Source organism: Elaeis guineensis, chromosome 16, assembly GCF_000442705.2.
Source record: "Elaeis guineensis isolate ETL-2024a chromosome 16, EG11, whole genome shotgun sequence".
Lineage (NCBI taxonomy): Eukaryota > Viridiplantae > Streptophyta > Magnoliopsida > Arecales > Arecaceae > Elaeis > Elaeis guineensis.
This window is the reverse complement of record NC_026008.2, coordinates 27,135,863-27,157,922: the sequence shown is the minus strand read 5'-3', so window position 1 is coordinate 27,157,922 and position 22,060 is coordinate 27,135,863. Positions and strand designations below refer to the sequence as shown.

Sequence of the window (22,060 nt, the reverse complement as noted above, 5' to 3'; positions counted from 1 at the left end):
AACAAATGACGTTATTCATGATATTAGATCTTTTTTCCATCTTTTTTGGCCGAATCATAGATCAGATGATTTGTTAAAATTATCCGAAATAAACCTGATGGGACCATTAAATAATGCTACTAGTTGCTAGCAAGAAATAAATAGTTAAGAATGAAATGAATTGTCGACACTCATCGTGCACGAGACTATTAAATCCAAAAACAGCCTCATGAAATAATACTTAAGAACCTTCGGCATGATGGAAGACTGCATCTGGCTTGCTATCGCCCACAAGGATACTTTACCATAAAGTACGGTGCGGCGTAAACCCGGTTCTTAGTGCAACGCGTCGGGGTACAGCCTTGCCTTTTGGGTGGGGGGACCAAGATGTTGCCACCCGAGAAAAGAGAGAGTTACGGCCGTTTCTGGGAGATTTTCCAGTTGGTGGGTGTGGGTACTCACTTAGGCTTCTATTCTCCACCCCCTCACCACACCCCCCCACCCCCCCCCCCCCCCCCCCAACAAGGCTGTCCCAGCCAGAGTGGAGTGTACCTAAACTGGCACAATGCCGAGCTTAGGCTTATCTTTATTTTTATGACAGACAGACATGGATCTCAATATCATCATAATATATATTGAGGCAGGCAAATTTTTTACCGCTCTAATTTCCATTTAAATACAAAATATCATTGAGAGAGATAATAACAGAGCCCAAGTTAATTCAGAATTCAGTAAATGTATCTTTTTCCATATCATGTGGATGAGAAGCACTGGCATCCCAATCATAAACACTTTCATACTCGGCAAGCTCTGGCTGATCCGGAGCCTCAAATTTCCAATCAGAGTCCGCGGGGCTCCGAACTTCACCGCCCCAACCATTAGCCTCCTCTTCCTTATTGAGCTTCCCTCCCTCTTCCTGGATATGAAAAGAGAGAAAAATATCAGGGCAATCGAACGGACAAGATAGCTGACCAAATATGAGTAGAGAAGATGGGGGCGGACCTCGTATTCACCGGCCACATCCTGTGAAGCAGTTTGTGGATCACCAGTTGTTTCTTTGTGGGAGTTCTGCTCTGCCTGAGTTTGCAGCTGTAGAATTACTCGCTCAAAATGTGCATGATCTGCATGGTAAATAAATGTTGGTACTCCCATAAATGGAATTTGTGACATGAGTGATTGTCTGTGTATGTGTATGGTGCATTAGCAAGAATAAAGAAAAGGAACTAAATGCATTCCAATTCTCAGCTTTGAATGTGCTTTTACAGCTGATCAAAATGATGGCAAGCTCAAGGAGTATATTGGATTAGTTTAGCAGGCATAAACCTTGAGGCATAACTGCGTAAAGTGCAAATTTTGTTGGAAGGTTCTCTTTTCTTGCAGGTTAAAAAAAAAAAAAAACTACAAAGGATTCTGATGGACAAGTGGTGACAAAAGCACAAGAAAACAAGTCCTACCTGATAATACATAACTTGAGGACAAAAATAACAAACACATAAAATGCAACCCATTAAAGAAGAAAAAGAGTTGCTTGATGCAGTTGTTGGATAAAAATAGCCTATACCCATAGCACAAACACCACTGTGTGCAACAGCTTCCCATCACCCTCGTCTACTGGACATCTGGCACATTTCAACTTATTCAGAACTTTCACTGCTTCAAACATTCAAGGGAATAAAGCTGCTAACTGGCTTGTCCCTAATGCAATGGAAGCTCAGAAAGTATTTCCACTGGTGGGATAACTTCCCTAGGGATCTTCAAGATTATACTCCGGCTGATGCAATGATGCCTCATAGGAGGGAGTGATAATCTCCACTTTCATTATACGAACCCAACTATTTATTAAAAAGATCTAGATGGGTTAACCTATTTATGTCAAACCTAAACCTACTTAAAGAACCTATTTATATCAAATCCAAACCTGCTTAAAGCTGATCATTCATGGGTTGGATTGATAGGTCAGATCATAATTGCCACCTCTACTCCTAGATATTTAGGACAAGACCTGGCTTAGAGTAGCTAGGCCTAGCCCATCAGCAGTGGTACCAACCAGAAGTCATGTGAAGACCCAAACCTCCTTGATAAATCCTTCTTTTCCTTGATAGAGCTAATATCTTTCAGCCACCTCATTTCCGAAAGCAATCTTGCATCACCATCAAACAATTCCACAAACAACTTCAACAAGCAAAGCTTAAGAACTTGAACCATAGACATGACCAACCCCATGAACAATCATCATCAACTGTACCTCCACTGTCCTTCACCATCACCATCTCTCCTTCAATATCACATCATAATATAAGCGGTACAGTGAGACATTGTTTCATCACTGCTCCGGATCTCATTACAAATACTAAGCTCAGATATTCATTCTAAATTGTGAATTCTTCAATTATAATATAATACGTAAAACCTTATTATGATGGATTACTTTGTCAGAAGGATCTGCAGGCAAAGATAACACACAAGAACTTGCTGCAGAACACCATGTCTTTAAGCCCAATGGAATAATCTAACATTCAATACCAGTAAAAGAAATGCGTTGTCAGTAAAAGTACTTATACGAACACAGCAGAGTCGGTTCAAGCCTTCCATGTGTAATTCAAACATCAGGTGACGGGGATGTAGAAAAATTTAAACAATGACAAGAAGCAATGAAGCGTGTCCTCACCTTTGGAGCGATGGACTAAAGCATCATGAACTTGCAAAGGATGCTTGCGCTCTTCATTCTTAAACTTCAGTTTCACTTGGTGGCGTGTACGATTAGGGAATAGTTGTTGTATCATTGCAAAATCTGTTCCAAATTGGCGAATAGCCTGAACCATATCCAATCAGAATATGAATAATCACAACATACATTATTGCTGAATGGAATGTAACGTGACAGGAACCCAAACCAAAAAGCCTGATATATTATATATAGAGCACAAAAAGTTTAACTACAAATTCAATTTCTTCAAGGAAAAATTATAAGTTCACTGTTATCGATTTTTGGATTACATAATCTTTTATAAACACAAGAAAAAGTTAATACGTGGTTTAATTTATCAGTTACCTGGTAAAACAGCTCTGTATCTGCTTTTGACCACCTCACTGATTGCGGCCTATTCATGTAGGAATGGTAATTCAATTTTGTAGAATTTGGTTGAATGTTATGATTTCCTTCGCCATCAAGGTTTTGTTCTTCCTCCTCTCCAAAAAGATTGCCTTCATCAAGATGGGTTCTGCTGGGAAAGGAACCAGTACTGCTACATGGGAAACAACATGTTAGCGAATAAAAGTAGGTAACGATCAAAAAGTAAAAGATCACTTTTTTGGGGGGCAAAAAGAGTAAAATTAGCTGATAAATTTCCAAAGTTACATGAAAATGAAAGAGCCATAGTACCAATTATTAGGGGATAGCTAATATATAGATCTTTTGAACATTTATATCAAAAATTATGAATAGCAGATGCATTACATGTATCTCACTATTTCCTTCCGAGTCCTCTCTGGTCTACTCTTCCTCTTTTTTGATATTTCAACCACAACAGAAAAGATGCTTCCCATCTCAGCCATCTTTGGTGACATTGCACATAACAGCATTACCCTAAATTTCTTGCCTTTTTATTTTATATTTAGATGATCATCTTCTTATTCGAACTCTATCATCTATCATAAAAAGCATGAATGGAGGGAAGAATAAGAAGTTAGCAAAGAAATGCTAGCCCCTATGCTGTTTTAGTTAAAGCAAGAATTCAAGTGAAAATCAGCATCATAGCAGATGCGCAAAATGTACTGCCTCTGCAGGTTGTTAGCACAGTTAGTGGTTCCTTATTTATCACCCTACAGGTAGTGCTTATTGATATGCAATAGACATCAGTGGCTTGCACCCTACTTTTCCAATGTTGAACCCCTTCCCAACCATGTTGAACAACCTTATTTTTATTTGAATGATATTGAGCCCTTCCATATTAATTTTTTTCACTTTATTTTGTTCTAATATTGTTGTCAGAAGCTTAAGGACCATTCTACTTGTTGGATAGATATTGTAATGACAAAATATTGTCATTCTACATTGAATCAAATGTTAGAAATCAAGAAAAACAGTAGCACGAATGCTTACACAACATTACGAATATATGAGGTTCCAACAGTACAAGTAGCATGCATACAAATCTATAGTGTTGTTAATTACACGTTCTTCCAGTTCTGATCACAGGCTGAAATTTATTTGTGTTATTAATATGTAATTCAGTTGTGCAAAGCTAGTTTACAAGAAATATTACTTGAACTATGAGACACACTTGTTAAATAGCAATCAGCATATAAATGTAGGATGACTCATGATCCTCTATTTATCCAATTTGTTTTAAAACATTTTTGTTAAAACGGTAGAAGCATTTAAAATTGGCTATGTCACAAAACATAAGTATATCTTGGCATGCTAATCATAATTCCTTTTTCAGACTTGCATATCTTTCTGTGCGTGTGTGCATGCCAAAATGTCGTAACAAAATTGATACCGTCTGGACCCCTAACTGAAGTAAGAACAAGACAAGATACTATATTTTCATGGTTTAAGGTGAATGACGAAACACCATCTGTCCCATAACTACTGGATTTTCTTTCCTTTTTTTAATATATGTATTTGAGGGGATGGTAGGAGGAGCAAACATGGATTTTTTTTTTTTTTTTAAAAAGCAATGTTCTTTTGATATCAATGTAACAATTGTCTATCAGATCACTTACCATCTTTTTTTTTTTTTGATTGATTTGAAGGCTATATTCTTTTTGTTGGATTATAAATCATAGCTTAAGTGGGATTCCTGTCTATTTGTTCTACTTTACAAACAAATCAGTTTAGGAAATATTGTAATAACAATTGACATTTTAAGTGACTTTGCTGGCTTTCGATGATGCATCCCTACAAAATTGAACTTTGTTAATTTAGGAGCTTTGGGTAACTTTAGGTATGAAAAGGTGTTTAGAATGTTTTAGTGGTTAGGAATAGGATTGAAACTACAAAGTGCAAAGCATGAGAGGACAGGGGGAGAGGGAGCTTTGCCTAGTATGGACCAAAACATCTAAACTTATGATTCAAGCGGGAAATGACTTGGTGACAGATAAATTTATGGCATTGCCCTGCTTAAATCTAGAATGAAACAGCACTCAAACTGTCCAACAAAATAAAAGGGATCTATTGTCAATAACCATGGATTAATGACAACAAATAAGATAATTATGCTAATAAGTTACATCATGTGCATCTCAGTCATGATCTACAACAGATGTCATGATAACAGGTATTTTACCACTAATAAGTGCTTTGGGCATTAATGAACTTATGCATGGCACTGTAGATGCTTTGTCATGCTTGAACGAAGAAACTGTGATGGGCCTGACCTTTTTTGCTGGTGGGAACATAATGAATATAATCTGACTGGTATAGAGATAGAGACTTATGGAGACTAGCATCCAGCACATGTCACGCACATACTGATTTATGCATGGTTACTCACATGCAACTTATCCAACGAAGGTACTCTTTGATGAACAGTTCTCACCAAGATTTTCATTTCAGCAGAGAGAGGTTAATGTTTGTATCAAGCACCCATAAATATCATATAAAAAGCAAGGCCCTCATTATTTCGGCCAATATAAATCAATATATCCCACGATATTGGCCAATATGATACCAATACAACTGTCAATATTATTTAATAGTTGCCCTTTACTAACTTCAATTAATTTTTTTATTACCAAATATTAAAAATGAAGGCCTAAAGTTATAGGTCGTTTTTGTTTTATTATCAGTTCATGTTTTGATATCTCTACTGTTATATATGAACCAAGTTAAAGGAATATCTCAGCCACTTTCAAAATTCTTCAAACTGCCATCTCAACTGATGACCAAGATAAAGACTTAAATTCTGGTCATATGTTGTATCATCCCCTTTTAACTTCAGTAAATAATATGGCATATGCTTCCATTGATGATTTTCAGTACTTGCGATCCTATCATATGCAATGCACAGGTACATTAATTGGATGTATGACAGACATAAATGCACCAATTTGTAAAATTAGATAAGAAAAGAATGCATTTTTATCATTCTGCACCATTTAGAAAGCATAAAATTAGGAAAGAGCGATTAAGGCTGGAAAATCTAATGTGAAGGATATTATTATGGGTTGAAGTCAGAGTGGTACAGGAGTTTCCTTATATACTAGTATAAGCTGACATAGAGTTAGAGGGTGGGAGAGAGTCTCATTTATTTCTTTTATTCTCAAGGGACATTTAAATCAGGGGATACGATAGAGTCTCATTTCTTCACCTTCCCTTTTTCCCATCCATTTGAAAAGTTTTTGCAGAGGAAAGAGGTTTTTCTCTACTAGGATTGTTTAATACATAAAGATTTCACTTGCTACTTCCATGAAATTAATGTTAATTGGTGTTTTACCTAAGTAAATACTTAACTAGCAAGTCAGGAAAACTCAAACATATCAAGCCTATTGATGCTTGGCAAAGAAAAGATTGTGATCTCTCCGATTATACGATATCAATTTGCTTGAATGGAGGTTGGGAAAAGATCTTAAGACTTAATAAATAACAAAGGGCAACAGTAGATTAATACCATATGGTCATAAAATGTTAAGACAGCTACTGGTTTGATCACTGTCTTTCCTAAGAACACATAAAAATTTTTGAAAAATGGGAAGACAAAAGGGTCAAGACAAATACATTGCTCAATTAGTACCATGCTCAAATAATTTCTGTTTTCTAGAACTTACATTATGAAAAAAACCATATAAATGCAATCACTAAAATATATAACCCTGAACTAGTAAGGGTCTACAAACAAGCCATTTGATATTAATTTCAAATTAAGCAAGCTTTTGGAGCATCTAGATTTGGTGATTTGTGCACATGTGTGTGCACGTCAATGCTATCACAGATTTATTAAGTGACCAAGTTTGAACACAGATAGTACCCAACATACACATGTACCTATCATACTCCAACTGGAGCAATCTACCTAAACAGGAAGAATTTTGATTTCTCATACTTGTTCGAAGACACTAAGAGATGCACCATACCAATATAATGACCATAAGTCAGTTTGAACTTGAATACTTTTAGAGGATCCTGACTTGTACAGCAGAAAACTTCAGATATGACAATATAAATTAATTAAGAATTGCCTTGTGAGCAAGAAACTTTTTCTACTTGTGGACCTTACATAATTTGCGTACCTTTGATTTGGAAAGGATTTCCCAAGTGTTGCTGCTTCTTTACTCTGCAAAATAATATTTAAAGGAAAAAAAACAGACATGAAATACTATCTCAGCTGAGTAACATTACAGCGACTAGAGAAGTAGACATACTGATATTCTCTCCTTAGCCTCTGCAAGCATTATTAGATCTTTTATTCTAAGCTGCCTGCGGTCAATCTCATCCTCGGGTGTTTCCAGCAAAACCTTGTTCACTAGAAAAGTAAAAGAAGTCAAATCAGCAAAGTTAATTGCTCCACTTCAACAGCAAGACTTGATAGTTCCACATTTAAAAGCACCAAGATGTAAGTACCTTGCCGTCTCTTCTGCCGTGTTCCATGAGGAAACCTCTTTTTTGGTAATTCCTCTGAAATGGAATCAGGTTTTCCAGAAGCTCTTTTGCGCTTCTTTCCTGGTTTCTTTTTTTCAGTCATGTTCCCCTTTGATTTTTTTGGCACCCTCTTCTTCCTGGGCACATCCTCACCCCTATATTCATCATCACTTTGGTCCTCATCCGTTCCACCTTCTGGTTTGCCAGTGCCGTGCATGTAGATTTGCTTTCTCAATTTCCTTGATGATTTACTAGCTGCAATATCTTCAACAGTTTCTGAATTATGTTTTTCTTCCTGGATCAGCTGAGTAAGTTCTTCCACATTTGGGGAATGGGCCTCAACACAGATATCCTGCAATAATTCTGTAGGTTCTCTTTCTCCACTAACATGATTCTGGAAAGCACAAGATTACAAGAGCATAACGGATGAACAATATAAACCAATAATTCATAAAATCCACTCTGAAACAGGCAAATAAAATTGCTTATGATTGTCCTGGACTTTACATCTCTTTCTGACGATATTTCAATAGTTTGTGTGGTCTTCCTGCCCCCTAAAGTTGCAGCTTCAAGTGTACATGCCTCGAAAAGTTCTGCCTGTTCTTGGGCCAACTCAGATGGCATGGGCATTGCAGAATCAACAAGGGAATCTGCTGGAAAGCCAGAAGCATGAACCTCCAAGGACTCAGCCTCTGGAGGAAGTGAATCACATTCACACTGCACACACTCCATGGCACCAGTTTGAACTGCAGAAGCATTAGATTTCACATTCTCTGTTCTGGCACTAGGCTTTGGTTGGAATTTACCTACAGATCGAGCTATCAAAATTTCATAGAAAAGAGGGAAAAAAAGTAGAAACAATGTGCACTTGAAGACAAAGTTAAAAAGCAAATTCCTCTCGTAAAGGCTTGTTAAATACCTGCAGTTGAAATTGGCAGAGAAAGAAGTGTGTTGAAAGATTCAAGGCCTGAAGACTCCGATATGTCCTGAATAACAAATGGAGCATCCACATAAGTAGTGTTTATGAAAAATACTGAGCGAAAAGAAGCCATGAAATTACCTCTTCTTCCAACTTCCCATCATCCATTTGGAAATCTCCATTGAAATCATAGTTTACAGAAGATGACTGTTGATGGTTATCCAAATATCCATCATTTATCACATCTCCTACAGGAGGATCTGTTCTTGTGAAGTTGCCCTCAGAACAGGTCTCCACAGAAGGAGCAGTAGTTTCAGAAGCATTAGGAAGAGCAAAAGATACTGATTTAGCTTTTCCCCCTTTTGGTCGTGATGCAAGCTTAGGCTGAAACTTGCCTACTTGTTTTACTGTCAAGATAAACATCATCACAACTGAATAACAAAATAGGTGTAAATTGAAAGTAAAAAAATAGTGTGTTGCCATCATCAATTATGACTCACAAAGGTTTCGAGGAAAAAAACACAAAGAAAGAAAGAGGTGGGATGGGAGGGTTGGCTTGAGTAATCACAACTCTTACCATACATGCTGGTAGCTTAACCCCCACCTTTGTAAACCATTATTATTTTAATGAAGATTGTAAAATATTTGTTAGCATCCTACTTACCAGCAGCAGCACTGGGTGAGAAAGAAATGTCATCAAGTGATTCCATGCCAAAAGACATCATCATTATCTATGACAAAACAAAAAAATTAGAAGAAATAAATTACAAAAAAATTAGAAGAAATAAATTATAAAAGTGAGCCAGAGATTGCAGGGCACAGAAGCTTAAATTTAATTACCTCTTCTGCTGGTTTCTCAGGGATGGCCTGGAAATTACCATCACTCTGAGCGGCATGAGGTCCATCCTGACAGGATACTGCAAAGACCATGAGCTCTTTGGTTACAAGGAGGCACATGCATAATATTAAGTTTGGAAGAAAGAGATAAGGTGCAGAACTACTAGTGCTCGAATTATACAACATCTACATCAGCATATAGTGGTCACATCAGTTCTTCCATTTAGATTGTGATTAGGCCTTTGCTTAAAATCTAGCTACAGCACTACCATCATGAAATACCGTAATTGTTGAACATATGGAAGACACAAGATACAAAAGTATAACTTAGACCTATGGCAGAAATGTTCATAAACTACCAGTAGTTGGCCCATGTTGAAAACTGTCATCAAGATATTCCGTACTGAAGAACGTATCCGCATTCTGAAACAAAACAACCAGAATTTCATAACTTGGACAAAATGGAAATGCACTATAACAAATTTTATGGCTGAGCAAATAACCGAAACCTGAAGAAACCCACCCAATCCGACCTAATAAACATCGGTTTCGGTCAGTTGAAAGATATAAATCGGGTGGAATCGGATTGGAGTTTGTAAAAAATCGATTATTTATGATCAAGTTCGGTTCCTACACTTTTAACCCATATGAAACCGAACCCAACCGATTTAGTTTTTTTTGGGACAACATCATTTAGATTTCAATACTTCAATTCTTTGTTTAGACTTCATTCTAAAGGTTTAGACATTTTTGGCATTAAATTGACAAAAAAAAAAAGTAAATAAGCTTAAGTAGGCCAATATTGGATTTAAAATCAACATTGGATCAATATTGAAGCCCAAAACAGCACAACCCATCCGAACCCGCTACAAACAGTTCACTTCAGTTTCAAATGATTTATACATGATAAACAGTCGGCAGCAGGTTGAATTTTCTTCAACTCAATTGGGTTCGGTAGGGTGAATTTTTTCTCTCAACCCGACCGAATCCGACCCATGCTTAGCCTCAAAAAAATTTATCTTTACTTTCAATTAGGAATCAATAAGAAAATTTTGTGTACTTTTACCTCAACAGCTCTTTCTTGATCATGCTGTGAAGCCTCCTCTTTTTCACCATCAATGTGTAAGTCTTTGCAATGTGAAGCCTCTGGGTGATCTGCAGAATCTTGAATAAAACAAGGGTCAGATATGCATGTCCTCATGGATGACAAACACTCAGTGGGAAAAGCTAAAAGATTTAATCCCTCTTCTGAAATTTATCATGTCAAAAGCACGTGGAAGATGCTCTCTGGTGGGAGAAATAATTTGCATAGCACGAGAAGAGTTGAAGGATGCAGAATTTGGTTATACGCTTTGTATTAGCGTAGCTTGGGTCAAAACTTATTTGGTTCCTAATTTGACAAAGGCACATGCTAATCAACCAGCAAGAAAACAAAATAAAAATTGTAAAAAAAGAAGTTGATTTCCTTTTTTCCAACTCTTATGATGAAATTGTATTTTGTCTAAATAGTTTGTCTTTGTATTGCATCATATTTTACAAAGGCCATTAAATTAAACACTGTTGAACAAGAAATTAACCATCCTAAGCTGATTGATTTGCTAATCGCTTAAACTTACTTGCATTTTCAATGAAAGAAAGTTTTATATACAGTTACTATTGATCTGATTATTATGGTGCTTTTATTGATCTTTGCATATCATATGATAATGAAACTACCATCAATCCCCACTCACTTGGTAGGTGGGTGCCGATGGGGTTCACAGGGGATAGGCCCTCTTCATTTAGGATTGGGCCATTCACCAAGTGCCGCACCAGCACCAGTCCCACACTCACAATAAAAAGATAAGGAATTGACAGCATTTAGCATTTTTCCTACAATAACACAAAAGTACGTGAAAGGCTAAACAGTCAAATGATTGGAATAAAAAGGTTGATTCCAACAAAACAATTTTTTTTCAATAAAAGTACAGATGAAATTTTTTATGTTCTATATATACAATCTAAATTTATGATTTGAATCAATCAATGTTTTCAGAACCGGACCGGACATTGGACCGGAATGAAAAAAAGGATTAGGGGTCAACCGGTCGGCCCGATCAATTGACCCGGGATTCTGCCATTCTGGGAGAGATAGAGTAGGCCCTCCCATTTTGAAGAACAGCGATAACACGCCAAAAGAATGGAGATCGCGACCAAACAGCAAGTAAACATATGCTTGGATCCTGATTTTACAAGCTTAGAAGTAGTGAGCTGTAGAAATCCATCCCAGAACCATCAAGTCCCGATCTTTTCTCAGGAAAGCAACCCAAATATAAAAAATAGGAAAAAAAAAAAGGAACTATCAGATTATGATGCGGTAAGAATTAGCAATGGAAACAATATCACAAACACCCAAATGCATTATGCATAAAAAAGGCCTCCAGGGAGAGGGAAAAAAAGAAAGAAAAAAAAAATGCCTTGGAAGACGAGGCTTGGAAGTGGTAGTGGCGCCCTCTTCGCATTCCTCGCCGTCAAGAAGAGACCTGATCGGAAGAGGCCCGAAGGCGCCAGATCTCTCCCCCGGAAGCAGGGGGCGGATGGAGAAACGAGGCCGGGAGCGTTGGACATCGAGATCGGCGATAGGAGGAAGGGAAAACGAGATCGAAGATGGGATGGATCGCCTCGAGATCTCCGCGAGGCCTCCCGCGGCAAGGAGGTGGTTCTTCTCGGGATCCTCGACGGCGGGGTCCGAGAAGAAGGCGGCGAGGTCGCGGAGAGCGGGGAGGGGATCGGTGGAGGATATCTCGTCGGCGGCGGCGGAAGAGGAGGAGGAGGTGGAGGATCAGAGATGGATGAGGCGGCGGAGGGTGAGGGGAGGGGCTGGCGAGTGGCAGGACAGGTGCGGTGACTGGAATTGAGCACCTATTCTGGGGCTTTAGATCGTAGAGAGGCAGAGACCGTGGTGCTTGTCCAGTGGGCGACGACAACGAGGTTAGGGCTCCGGCCTTTGGGCGGCGACGACGAACGGAACAAAGGAAACGAAGACCGGAAGACGTCGAAGATGAAGAGTCGGGACCGAACCAGAGACTTAGAATACCCTCGGCGGTTTTTTTATCCGCAAACGATTAAACCGTTGCCCGGCCTGTTCACCACGGGTCAATCGATTCACCGGTTTTTTCCGGGTTGAAGATTAATCGGATCCAACCCAAATTCTGCTCCGGGATTAAAACCGGTCCTCGGTCCGACCGGTCAACCCAACCGATCCGGTCCGGTTCTAAAAAAATTGGAATCCATCCATTTCTCCAGCAAATGGGCGAAAACTCATTTTCTAGAACGTTGCCAATAATAAAATTTTTTTTTCCCAACTAATATGTCAGCTCATCATACCCACTAGAATCAGAAAGCCTACTTACCAGAAGTTCTATCACGCAGAAAAAGAATATCATCAAGAGAATCCATGCCAGAAATTACTGCCCCCGCCTGACATTTCAAAAGAAAGAAAAAGATAAATAAAGACGAACTGAAAACCAACAATAAGTTGTCACATGAAAACAAGCATAAGTCAATTTTTTCTTACTCATGAAGATCAAATTGCGAATTTTTGCCCTTCTCAGAGATTTTTGCTCCACATTGTGAAGCCTCATAGGGAACCACTGATTCCTTGATTAAGCTAAGGGGTTCTTGAGTTGTATGAAGCTTCGAGGGAACAGCCTCTAGTGGAGACCTGTTGGATTTAAGATTTAAGGCACTAACTGATTTGTCAACTTCCAAAACAGCACTAGATGGTGTTACAAGTTTCTTATTTTGTGGCTGCATGGCTTTAGGTTTAAATCTACCCACAGCCCTAGCTGTCAATAAAATATGTCAACAAATAAGCAAGCAGGCATGGAAGAGAAAATCAATTTCAAAAGAGAAAGAAGCCAAGAACAAATAGAATAAAAAACCTAAAATTTGTTATACCATTGGTTGAGGTAGGCTGCAAAAGATTGTCAAGGGAATGAATCCATACTGAAGAACATATCTGCATCCTGAAAACAATGAGAACTTACTAAAGGAGCAATGAATTTGTTCGAATGGGTCAACTTGCTGAAGGGTTTGTCTCTACCTCTCCTGAATTTCTTTGATCCTGCTGTAGACCCTCCCTATTGTCAACGTTTGAGATCAAATCTTCTGAACTCATGGTCTTTGATTGACTCACAGATTCTTGAGTGACATGGTTATTAGAGGCAATAGTATATGAATCAGCAATGCGAAGAGGTGAAATACTTGAATGCTCCTGATGCTTAGGATCTGGATAAGAATCCTTGAGCTGAATGGGTTGGGTAGAATCAGATATACTGGAGGACACAGGAGTCATTTTGGTGGTTTTAGCATGCAGCTTGGGTCAAAATTTACCCAGTGTTTGCTCTGCCAATATATATGCAGATTATTAAGTTTGGCAACAAGTAATACAATTTGACTAGAGGTTTACTGATTAAGTTACCAGTGGCGACAGGAGGCGGAAGAAGAATATCATTGATAGAATCTGAATCAGGAATCATGTTATCTGTGTGAAAGTAAAAAAAAAAGTGAATCTTTTTGTCGAAAAAAAGCAACAGATATCATTCAACATATCATAATAAACTATCATTCATTTCTTTTATTTCTAGATCCAACAACAATCAACCAATGTGATTACTTTTCTGCTAAATCGATTGGCTGCATGGACATGGCAAAGATGCCCTATGAATAAAAACCTTAGGCACTCAAATCAGGAGTTTTTTTTTCTGAGTTCTCTGATGTAACAAAACTATAAGTTTTGCTGTTGAGAAAGATTTTATTTCTCCACATCAATGGAGGGATCTCAAAAGCCTAATAAACAATAAAAAATATGAAGTTCATAGATTGCTACATAGAAAAACATAAACCCTAAACTAACAAGAAAAAGATCGAGAATTGGGAACTCCATCGAACAAATCTTGAATTTTGGACTATTTTAAGAAAAATAACTCAAATAAGACTTCAAAGCAGAAAAATCGTTTATTCAATACACATTACACGATGATAAATTCGATTAGAGAAGAAAAAAAGAATCAAGAAATCTAATTTCCAGTTTAAAAAAAAAAATTATCCATCAATTCTGCACAAGGGAGAATGGATAGAATAGAGAATTGAAGATTTTCGCAGGAGCTAAGGCACCATGACCGACAATCAAATATTAGACACGAGGCAATGGTATTGAAATCAAGAATGCAGATTAGATCAAAGATTGATGGCAAAATAACAAGAAATGGAAGAAAAAGAGGAGAAGCAAGGGAAGGATTACCCATCTCTGTCGAAGGACGGCGGCGGGGCTTGTACGAGCTGGATGTAGTTGGAGAGCGACCGAAGAAAGGGGAAAACAGCAAGCCGAAGATCGTAAATGAGCGGGAGTTAAAAAAAAAAATATTCTCGTAGGGCTCACGATAGTAGAGGCGAAGTGGGGGAGAGAGAGGACTGGCAGCAGCGGCAATGGGAGAGACAGAGAGGGAGGAGAGAGGAGAGAAGGAAATGGCATGAGAGAAAGGGCGAGGGGCAGGAGGATCGCTTAGATAAAATCAGCATTGCCTGCACCGGCTTATGGGCTATGGCCCGATTTTAGACCGACCTGATCTGAGATTTTTACAATTATTTTATCGGGTTTCGGAGTCCCCATCCAAGGGTTTTCTAGATGAGTGAAAGAGAGAGAAGGCCTTGTGGCAGCCGGCGCTCTGCTAAAATGGGTAAAATCCTTGGATTTCTTCTCTAGATTTGCCTCTCTCGATCGGAACAATTATAAAATCACTTGGATTCCTTCATGCGAGGTCACTCTCATGGCGTCGCCTATTTGTCCTTGCAGGTATCTCTCGGGATCTCATGCACAAGAGGCATGCCACTGGGGCAAAGAAGAAGGCCTGGAGGAAGAAGCAAAAGTAAAATTCGCTTGCTTAAGTCCTCTACCTTACTGATGTAATTTAATTTTTTTTTATCAATGTAGTATAGATTTTAATTTATTTACAAAGTAATACAAAAGTTGAAAAATATCATTTGAAATGGTATTTTTCTTAAGAAAATATCATTCCAAATGACGTTTCTTTGATCCAGTCATCATACCCCCCATCTACGTGGAATTCCACCAAAAAAAAAAAAAAATTGAAAACACCATTGCGAATGGCGCTTCTAAAAGTACCATTCTGAATGACGCTTTAAAAAGTACCATTTAGAATAATTTTTTTGAAAGCACCATGCCATATGACGTTTTTAAAAATGTCATTCAACCTCACATTTCTAAGGTTGGTTTTTTTTTTCACCTTAATCTCTGATGCATGATATGTTTTATTTATATTTTTTAAATCAATTTTTTTGGATGTGATATATTTTCTCATTATTATTTATATTTTTTTAATACATGATATTATATTTTAAACTAGTTTAGATAGTTCTTTTAACGTGACATTTTTTTCTTCAACTTTTTTCGAAACACATCTAAAGATCATGATAAACCATATAGCATCCTAACACTTGAAATTAAGCAAGTAAAATATCTAAAACTCTAATAGAAATAATAATTAATAATATAAGATAGAATAAAAATATATAATTATAAAAAAAATCTCGTAGTACTGTAAATCCAAAAAATACTAAGTCTCACAAGGGCATTGTGGTGCCCGTGGCCGCTTGGAGCCTTGGACCTTCTCACAAAGATCCTTAACAGTCGCTCCTGCTCCTGTATCATTTATGATGGTCCCTCTTCTATATCAGTAGACGTCTCCTGAGTATGCATATCAAGAAAACAGGTGCTGCTGGAGCATCTACGCGCTGAGTGATCTCCTCAACCCCCTTATCTAGATCCAATGATGGGCCTGTAACAAAAAGATCAAACCACTCAGATGAAGAGTCATGATGCCAACTCGGATCCAGTGCTATCATCTGAGGCATGTAGGAAGATGAGGGCCGTAGCATCTATGGATCAAAAAGTAGTGGCATATGTCCAAATGATGTTTTTAAGGTAATTTTTTTTCACCTTAACCTTCGGTGCGTGATATGTTTTATTTATATTTTTTAAATTAATTTTTTGAGATGCATGATATATTTTTTTATTATTATTTATGCTTTTTTGATGTATGATATTATTTTTTAAACTTATTTAGATAGCTCGTTTAACATGATATTTCTTTCCTAATTTTTTTTCAAGATACATCTTAAGATCATGACAAACCATATAGCATCCTAACACTTGAAATTAAATAAGTAAAATATCTAAAACTCTGATAGAAATAATAATTAATAATATAAGATAGAATAAAAATATAAAGTTTATCAAAAAATCTCACAATACTATAAATTCAAAAAATGTTAAGTCCCACAAGGACGTCGTGATGCCCATGGCCGCTTGGACCTTCTTACGAAGGTCCTCAAACGGTCCCTCCTGCTCCTGTGTCACCTGTAATGGTCCCTCTCCTATATCAGTGGATATCTCTTAAGCATGCATATCAGGAATAATAGGTGCTGTTGGAGCATCTACGAGTTGAGTGACCTCCTTAACCCTCTCATATGGATCCAATGATGGACTTGTAACAAAAAGATCAGATTACTCAGATGAAGAGTCATGATGCCAACTCAGATCCGATGCTGTCATCTTGGGCATGTAGGAAGATAAAGGTCTTGGCATCTGTGGATCAAAAAACGATGGCATATGTGCAGCATATGACGATAACATCTGCAGAATATATGGTGCTGGCATATCTGAAATATATAGTGACGGTGTATATCTCATATCTGACGCATAGGATGCTCCAATCATCGTTAATATCCCTAAACATGATCTCTCTATCTCCCATAGTATCCGAATCTGCTTGTCCTTATCAATCGTAGATAGAGCATAATGAGTGTCCAACATAAGACCCGACAAACGATCAATCTACATGTCAAAAAAAAATTACAATACATTATAGATCATAAAACAAAAATATAATGTAATTATATAAAATATTTTGTATTAATGATGAGAAATAAAATGAAGACTTAATGAATTGAAATTAAATATAAGATTGATATAAGACATAATTTTTGAGGCCTTACCAAATGCGCACAGTAGAACTTTCACCCTCGCATCTTGAAACTGCATACCGAGGCTATCCGATGACAATACTATAATGCTAAGAAACTAAGCCACGTAGTCCTCGATATATGGATGACCTCTCAATATGTCATCACCATAAACTATATGATCTCATCATATATTCCAAATGATGATATATTGTGCATGTCTAATACGTCAGTCAATTTGAGCTCTCTCTCATCGATTAATACAATGAAGTCACTGACTGGTATCAAACTGCTCTGGGATATCCTAAATCCGGCTAAATTACCATAGCACATGATCTGGAAAGTGCCATTCTACCACATCAAAATAAATAAACAGCACCCTAATATTCCATATATCATATCCATCCATACAAATCTGTGGTAATATGGATCATATCTGATCTGTATATGGCTCCCACAAAAACTGATAGAGTTAAAAATAAAGTCAGATTAGTAAGCTCATTTTTCAATAGACTATGAATACTATAAAATAATATTTATACATAAATTAAAATTATTCATCTATATGTATCAGTTAATGTATCCAGCCGACATCTATAAACTCGTGTCACTTTTGTCGACACATGGTGAACGTCAAATGCAACGTTCCATCTACTTGACAGTGTGTTCATATTAATTGAATTTCATCGGATTAAAAATGGTAGTAAGTTGCAAGTAATAGAATTAATATTTGTATTCCTATATCCCCAAAATGTGTCTAATCTAAATGAAATATCGAGATCGTATTGCTCTGATGGCATCTCAAGCAACTGTTTTCATAATGGACTAATAGTCGGCATCCTCTCTTATGCCTAAATCTGCCACTTCCAAAAAAATATATATGATATGCCCAATCAGAGCTATAATAGAATGTAAAAAATTAAAATTTATATATCACATACCTGCAATAAATACAAGATAACCTTCAATATTTGACTGATCTGTCATAGAATTTCAACACATAGCCCTATACAAGCAAATTAGTACTGCATTGCCCCAACTGAGCCTATGAGTGAAATCTAAATCTTCTAATAATAATAAAAACATTAACTTCACCTTGTTAGATGAAGTATCAGATAAAAAGATACCTCCTAATAATCGTAGTACGTATCTCCTAACATACTGTCACACCATCTTCTCTGATGCATCATCTTCAATATGCAAATATCGATAATGATCATCCAAACACTCTATCCTCAATCATGAATGATTAAAAAATTGTACCTCGAACTGAAATCTTAGTAATCAGTAGTACATATCCTACTACTCTAGAATGCTAAGAGTGGGATCAGTTCCTGTAAGTATCTCACCATCAACTGATAGTTTGGTGAGGACACTAACATCCTGTAACGTGATGGTCGCCTCATCGAATAGAAGATGAAATGTGTGTGTATCTGGGTGCTATCTCTCAAGTAAGACAGTAATAAGACATATATCCATCTGTATCCGCTCAATCCGATAGACTCTATAAAATCTCAAATATCATAAATAATTTATAACTCTATCTGAGATATCTTCCGTCCTCCATATATCAATATCGGCTCGTCATAATCGAAGGTGTCTGGACTCCTACAATAAGATAGAATAATTAGATAATGTGTATCTCTCCAACAAGATTTTCTTTATAAAAATATAAATAGTCAGATTAGGAATAGAATGCTTACATTACTATTTAAGATGGCTTGTGAGTGATGGGTTTCCTGCAATATAAGAATACTGCGGTCTCGAGGGCCCGAATGCCATCCCTCGTAAGTCATAACACACTAATGACTCTAAAACAATAACATACATCCTAAGTGTATTAGAGCATGAGAAATATGATACTAATTCATTTCATGATAAATATAACTCTATAATTATATATAAAATAATGGATAGAATAATACATAATTCTGAACATAGATTACACAACAGTTCAACTATCGAAAATACATAAAATAATACATAACTCTAAAAATACATAGAGCAATATATCTGCTGCCTTTAATATCTTTGACTGCTTGAAGTCGATGTGTATGAAAGTAACCTAGGATAGCGACGACGATCATGATCCTGTTCTCTATAAATGCCATAATGATTCTTGCTTTTTATTTATCTATCATGCATCTCATTTTGCAACCTTGTTGACTTTGACCTGTCTTTTTGTGTAGATCTCAAATGATGATGATAAAGAATACATGTGAACATATGTGGGGACATCCAATAGTCTTCATATGGTAATGGATAAAATTTACCACTTCAAGCATTCATGTATACCGTAACTGTGTATGCATCATCCACGAATCCACTAAAATGTACAGTAATTTTTTTGTACACAACTAAAACATGGGAACAAAGATATCTATAGATGCTTTACTTTTCACAAGAATATTTTCTGTCACTTAAAGTCACAGTTTGAAAATTTTCTCCACCTCTTAACCTTGCACTTTCTCTTCTCATAAGCACTTCATATATGCCTTATTAGATATTGAATGCTGTTACAGTATGTTGGCTAACTTTAACTTGATCTTCTGCAATCTTAATTACAATATAAGAAGTAAAAAAACTATTTGAGTTCTCCTGCACATATCTTGAAGCTTGAGCATATTTCGTATTAAAATATTTCACAAGATGGTAAAATATTATTTGAACCAAGCTGTAATCAACACATTTCTAGCTCATCGTAAGACACTGTTAAAAATCTTCGATAAATTTGTAGTTAAAACACCATAGCGCATGCTGGCATCCTAATGTCCACTTCTCTGGTTCCAACTCAGACAGCCAACTCCAAGCCTCTACATTCACTGTCTTGATTCTATCCATGATAAAGTTGAGCTTGCAAACTTGATGAGTGCTCCCTGTTTGCCATACTGCTCTTTTGAGCTGTGCATTTTTAAAATGAGTGTTGAAATTGCTGCAGATATATTTTAAGCAGTATCGATGATAGGCACGTGGCGGACTCCATCCAATAGGCTCATCTGCAATGATATTTAATATACCTGAATATCTATCAGAAATTAGACATATTCTATTTCTATCTTGTGCGATATGTGTTCTGAGCCAGAAAAGAAACCAACTCCAACTAGCAGTCATCTCCTCATCCACAATTATATATGCTAAGAGATAAATCTCATTCTTTATATCAACTCCTATTGTAATTAGCATCTTACCTTTAAACTTTATATACAAGTGTGTGCCATCAATGCTGATTATAGGATGATAGTGCCTCCAACCCTGGATAGATGGTTGAAAAGTCCAGAAAACATAATTTAAATCCTACACATTGAAATTCTCAGTTGGAAAGAAATCCCATAAAATAATAGTGCCAAAGTTTACATTTTGGAGTGCAGCCATATAATAGAGTAATTTTGTATAAGACGGCTCCCATTCTCCATAAATATCAACCAATACCTTCTGTTGTTTTCCACACCATACTTTTCTGTATGATATAGTACATTGAAATTGCTCATTAACGACTGTCACAATAGTTTCAACTTTAACACCTGATCTTTCTCAACCAAATATTGGACTAGTATGCCAATCATCCTTCCACTGACATATTTGTGGTCTTGACTCAATCCCTTAAATAAACAAGTGTGAGAACCCTAATATCTTATGATCTGAAAATATCCATATTTTTTTCAAAATTGTAGCATGAAGCCTCCATTTATCTTCTTGTTCAGTATATGATGATGCACATCGTGTGGATCATAACTTTGAATGTGATTGAACTACATTATATATCTGATGCTTTCGAATGTGATAACGATCAACAGCTCTCTTTAGCTCATCTTTACTCTGAAACACCAGACTTATAGAAAATTCAGTCATCGAAGAGTTTCAAAACTGAGAGTCAGAGTTTAATCTTCAACCAGTACTAACACTACTATCATGATCTAAATTTAAGTTGCTAAAAAATTATAAAGGTTCATGCAAACGAGGTTTAGGTTCTCCTATATTATCATCTTCATGCAAATGAGGTTCAAGTTCTCCTATAATATTGGGCTGATTATCTTCATCACCATTTTCATTTTCATCTTCATTATTATTACTGTCCTCTTCAAGCTATTCTTCATCAGCCTCATTCTTATCTGATTCAAAACCTTGGTTATCAGAATTTATTTCAGTGCTGACCCAATCATTGTCCTTCATTTGAGTGTTGTATCTCACACTTACTACTACTTCCAGCATAGGAGAAGTCACCATAAGCGAAATCATCATAGGATAAGTCACTATAGGACTTTGAATAATTGGACAACTAGAGCCAACAGTATTAGAATGCTGTTTTGCAAACATGGCCTCAATACTAATAGTTCGCACTATTGGACTTACGAAAGGTGAAGAAGGTCCAGGGGTATCATCCTCTTGGGTTAAAAGCCTACTAAAGTACCAAAATCTCAGTACCATTATTTGAGTAGTATTTTCAGTAGAGGGTATATCTTCTTTTTTAATATATAATTTAATATATTAGTATTCTAAAAATTTTAAAAAAAATATTAGTATTTTTTGGACATCTTCATCATCATCAATTGGAGCTAAGATATACTTGCTCTATATTAACTGTCTTGATAAATTAGAAAATCTCCACCTCAATTTGATTTCATATTTTTCTCTGTCTATAGGAATATCACTATATAGATGGTTTAATAATTCTTGACATGATAATGATGAAGACAGTCTAACCATCCAATTTGTAAGCT

At 36.7% G+C, this 22,060-nt stretch overlaps 1 protein-coding gene across 9 annotated transcripts; it reads right to left on the bottom strand.

Moving 5' to 3' along the window:
* Positions 1-587: 587 nt before the first annotated feature.
* On the bottom strand, positions 588-12,395 carry LOC105059291 (uncharacterized). Of its 9 annotated transcripts, none has more exons than XM_073249976.1 (15): positions 11,774-12,395; positions 10,384-10,481; positions 9,677-9,740; positions 9,321-9,397; positions 9,145-9,211; positions 8,622-8,887; positions 8,481-8,547; positions 8,069-8,379; positions 7,544-7,955; positions 7,345-7,445; positions 7,213-7,256; positions 3,032-3,224; positions 2,648-2,792; positions 982-1,100; positions 588-895 (listed from the first exon to the last, which is right to left on the bottom strand). In XM_073249976.1, the coding sequence occupies exons 1-15, from the start codon at positions 11,922-11,924 to the stop codon at positions 701-703; spliced, it is 2,310 nt and encodes a 769-aa protein (XP_073106077.1). In that variant the 5' UTR covers positions 11,925-12,395; the 3' UTR covers positions 588-700. The 9 variants fall into 9 exon arrangements, with proteins under 9 accessions (XP_073106077.1, XP_073106080.1, XP_073106079.1 ...); XM_073249979.1 differs by having other exon boundaries at positions 8,069-8,367; XM_073249978.1 differs by having other exon boundaries at positions 10,384-10,472.
* Positions 12,396-22,060: the final 9,665 nt, after the last annotated feature.

Bases quoted from the DNA above. Each gene is read 5' to 3' on its own strand.
- LOC105059291 (XM_073249976.1), bottom strand. From the start codon at position 11,924: ATGTCCAACGCTCCCGGCCTCGTTTCTCCATCCGCCCCCTGCTTCCGG. The intron at 8,380-8,480 runs GTATTTAACAAG...AAATTTTGATAG, and splicing joins TCTGCCAATTTCAACTGCAG to CTCGATCTGTAGGTAAATTC. The intron at 7,956-8,068 runs GTAAAGTCCAGG...TGTGCTTTCCAG, and splicing joins AAATATCGTCAGAAAGAGAT to AATCATGTTAGTGGAGAAAG.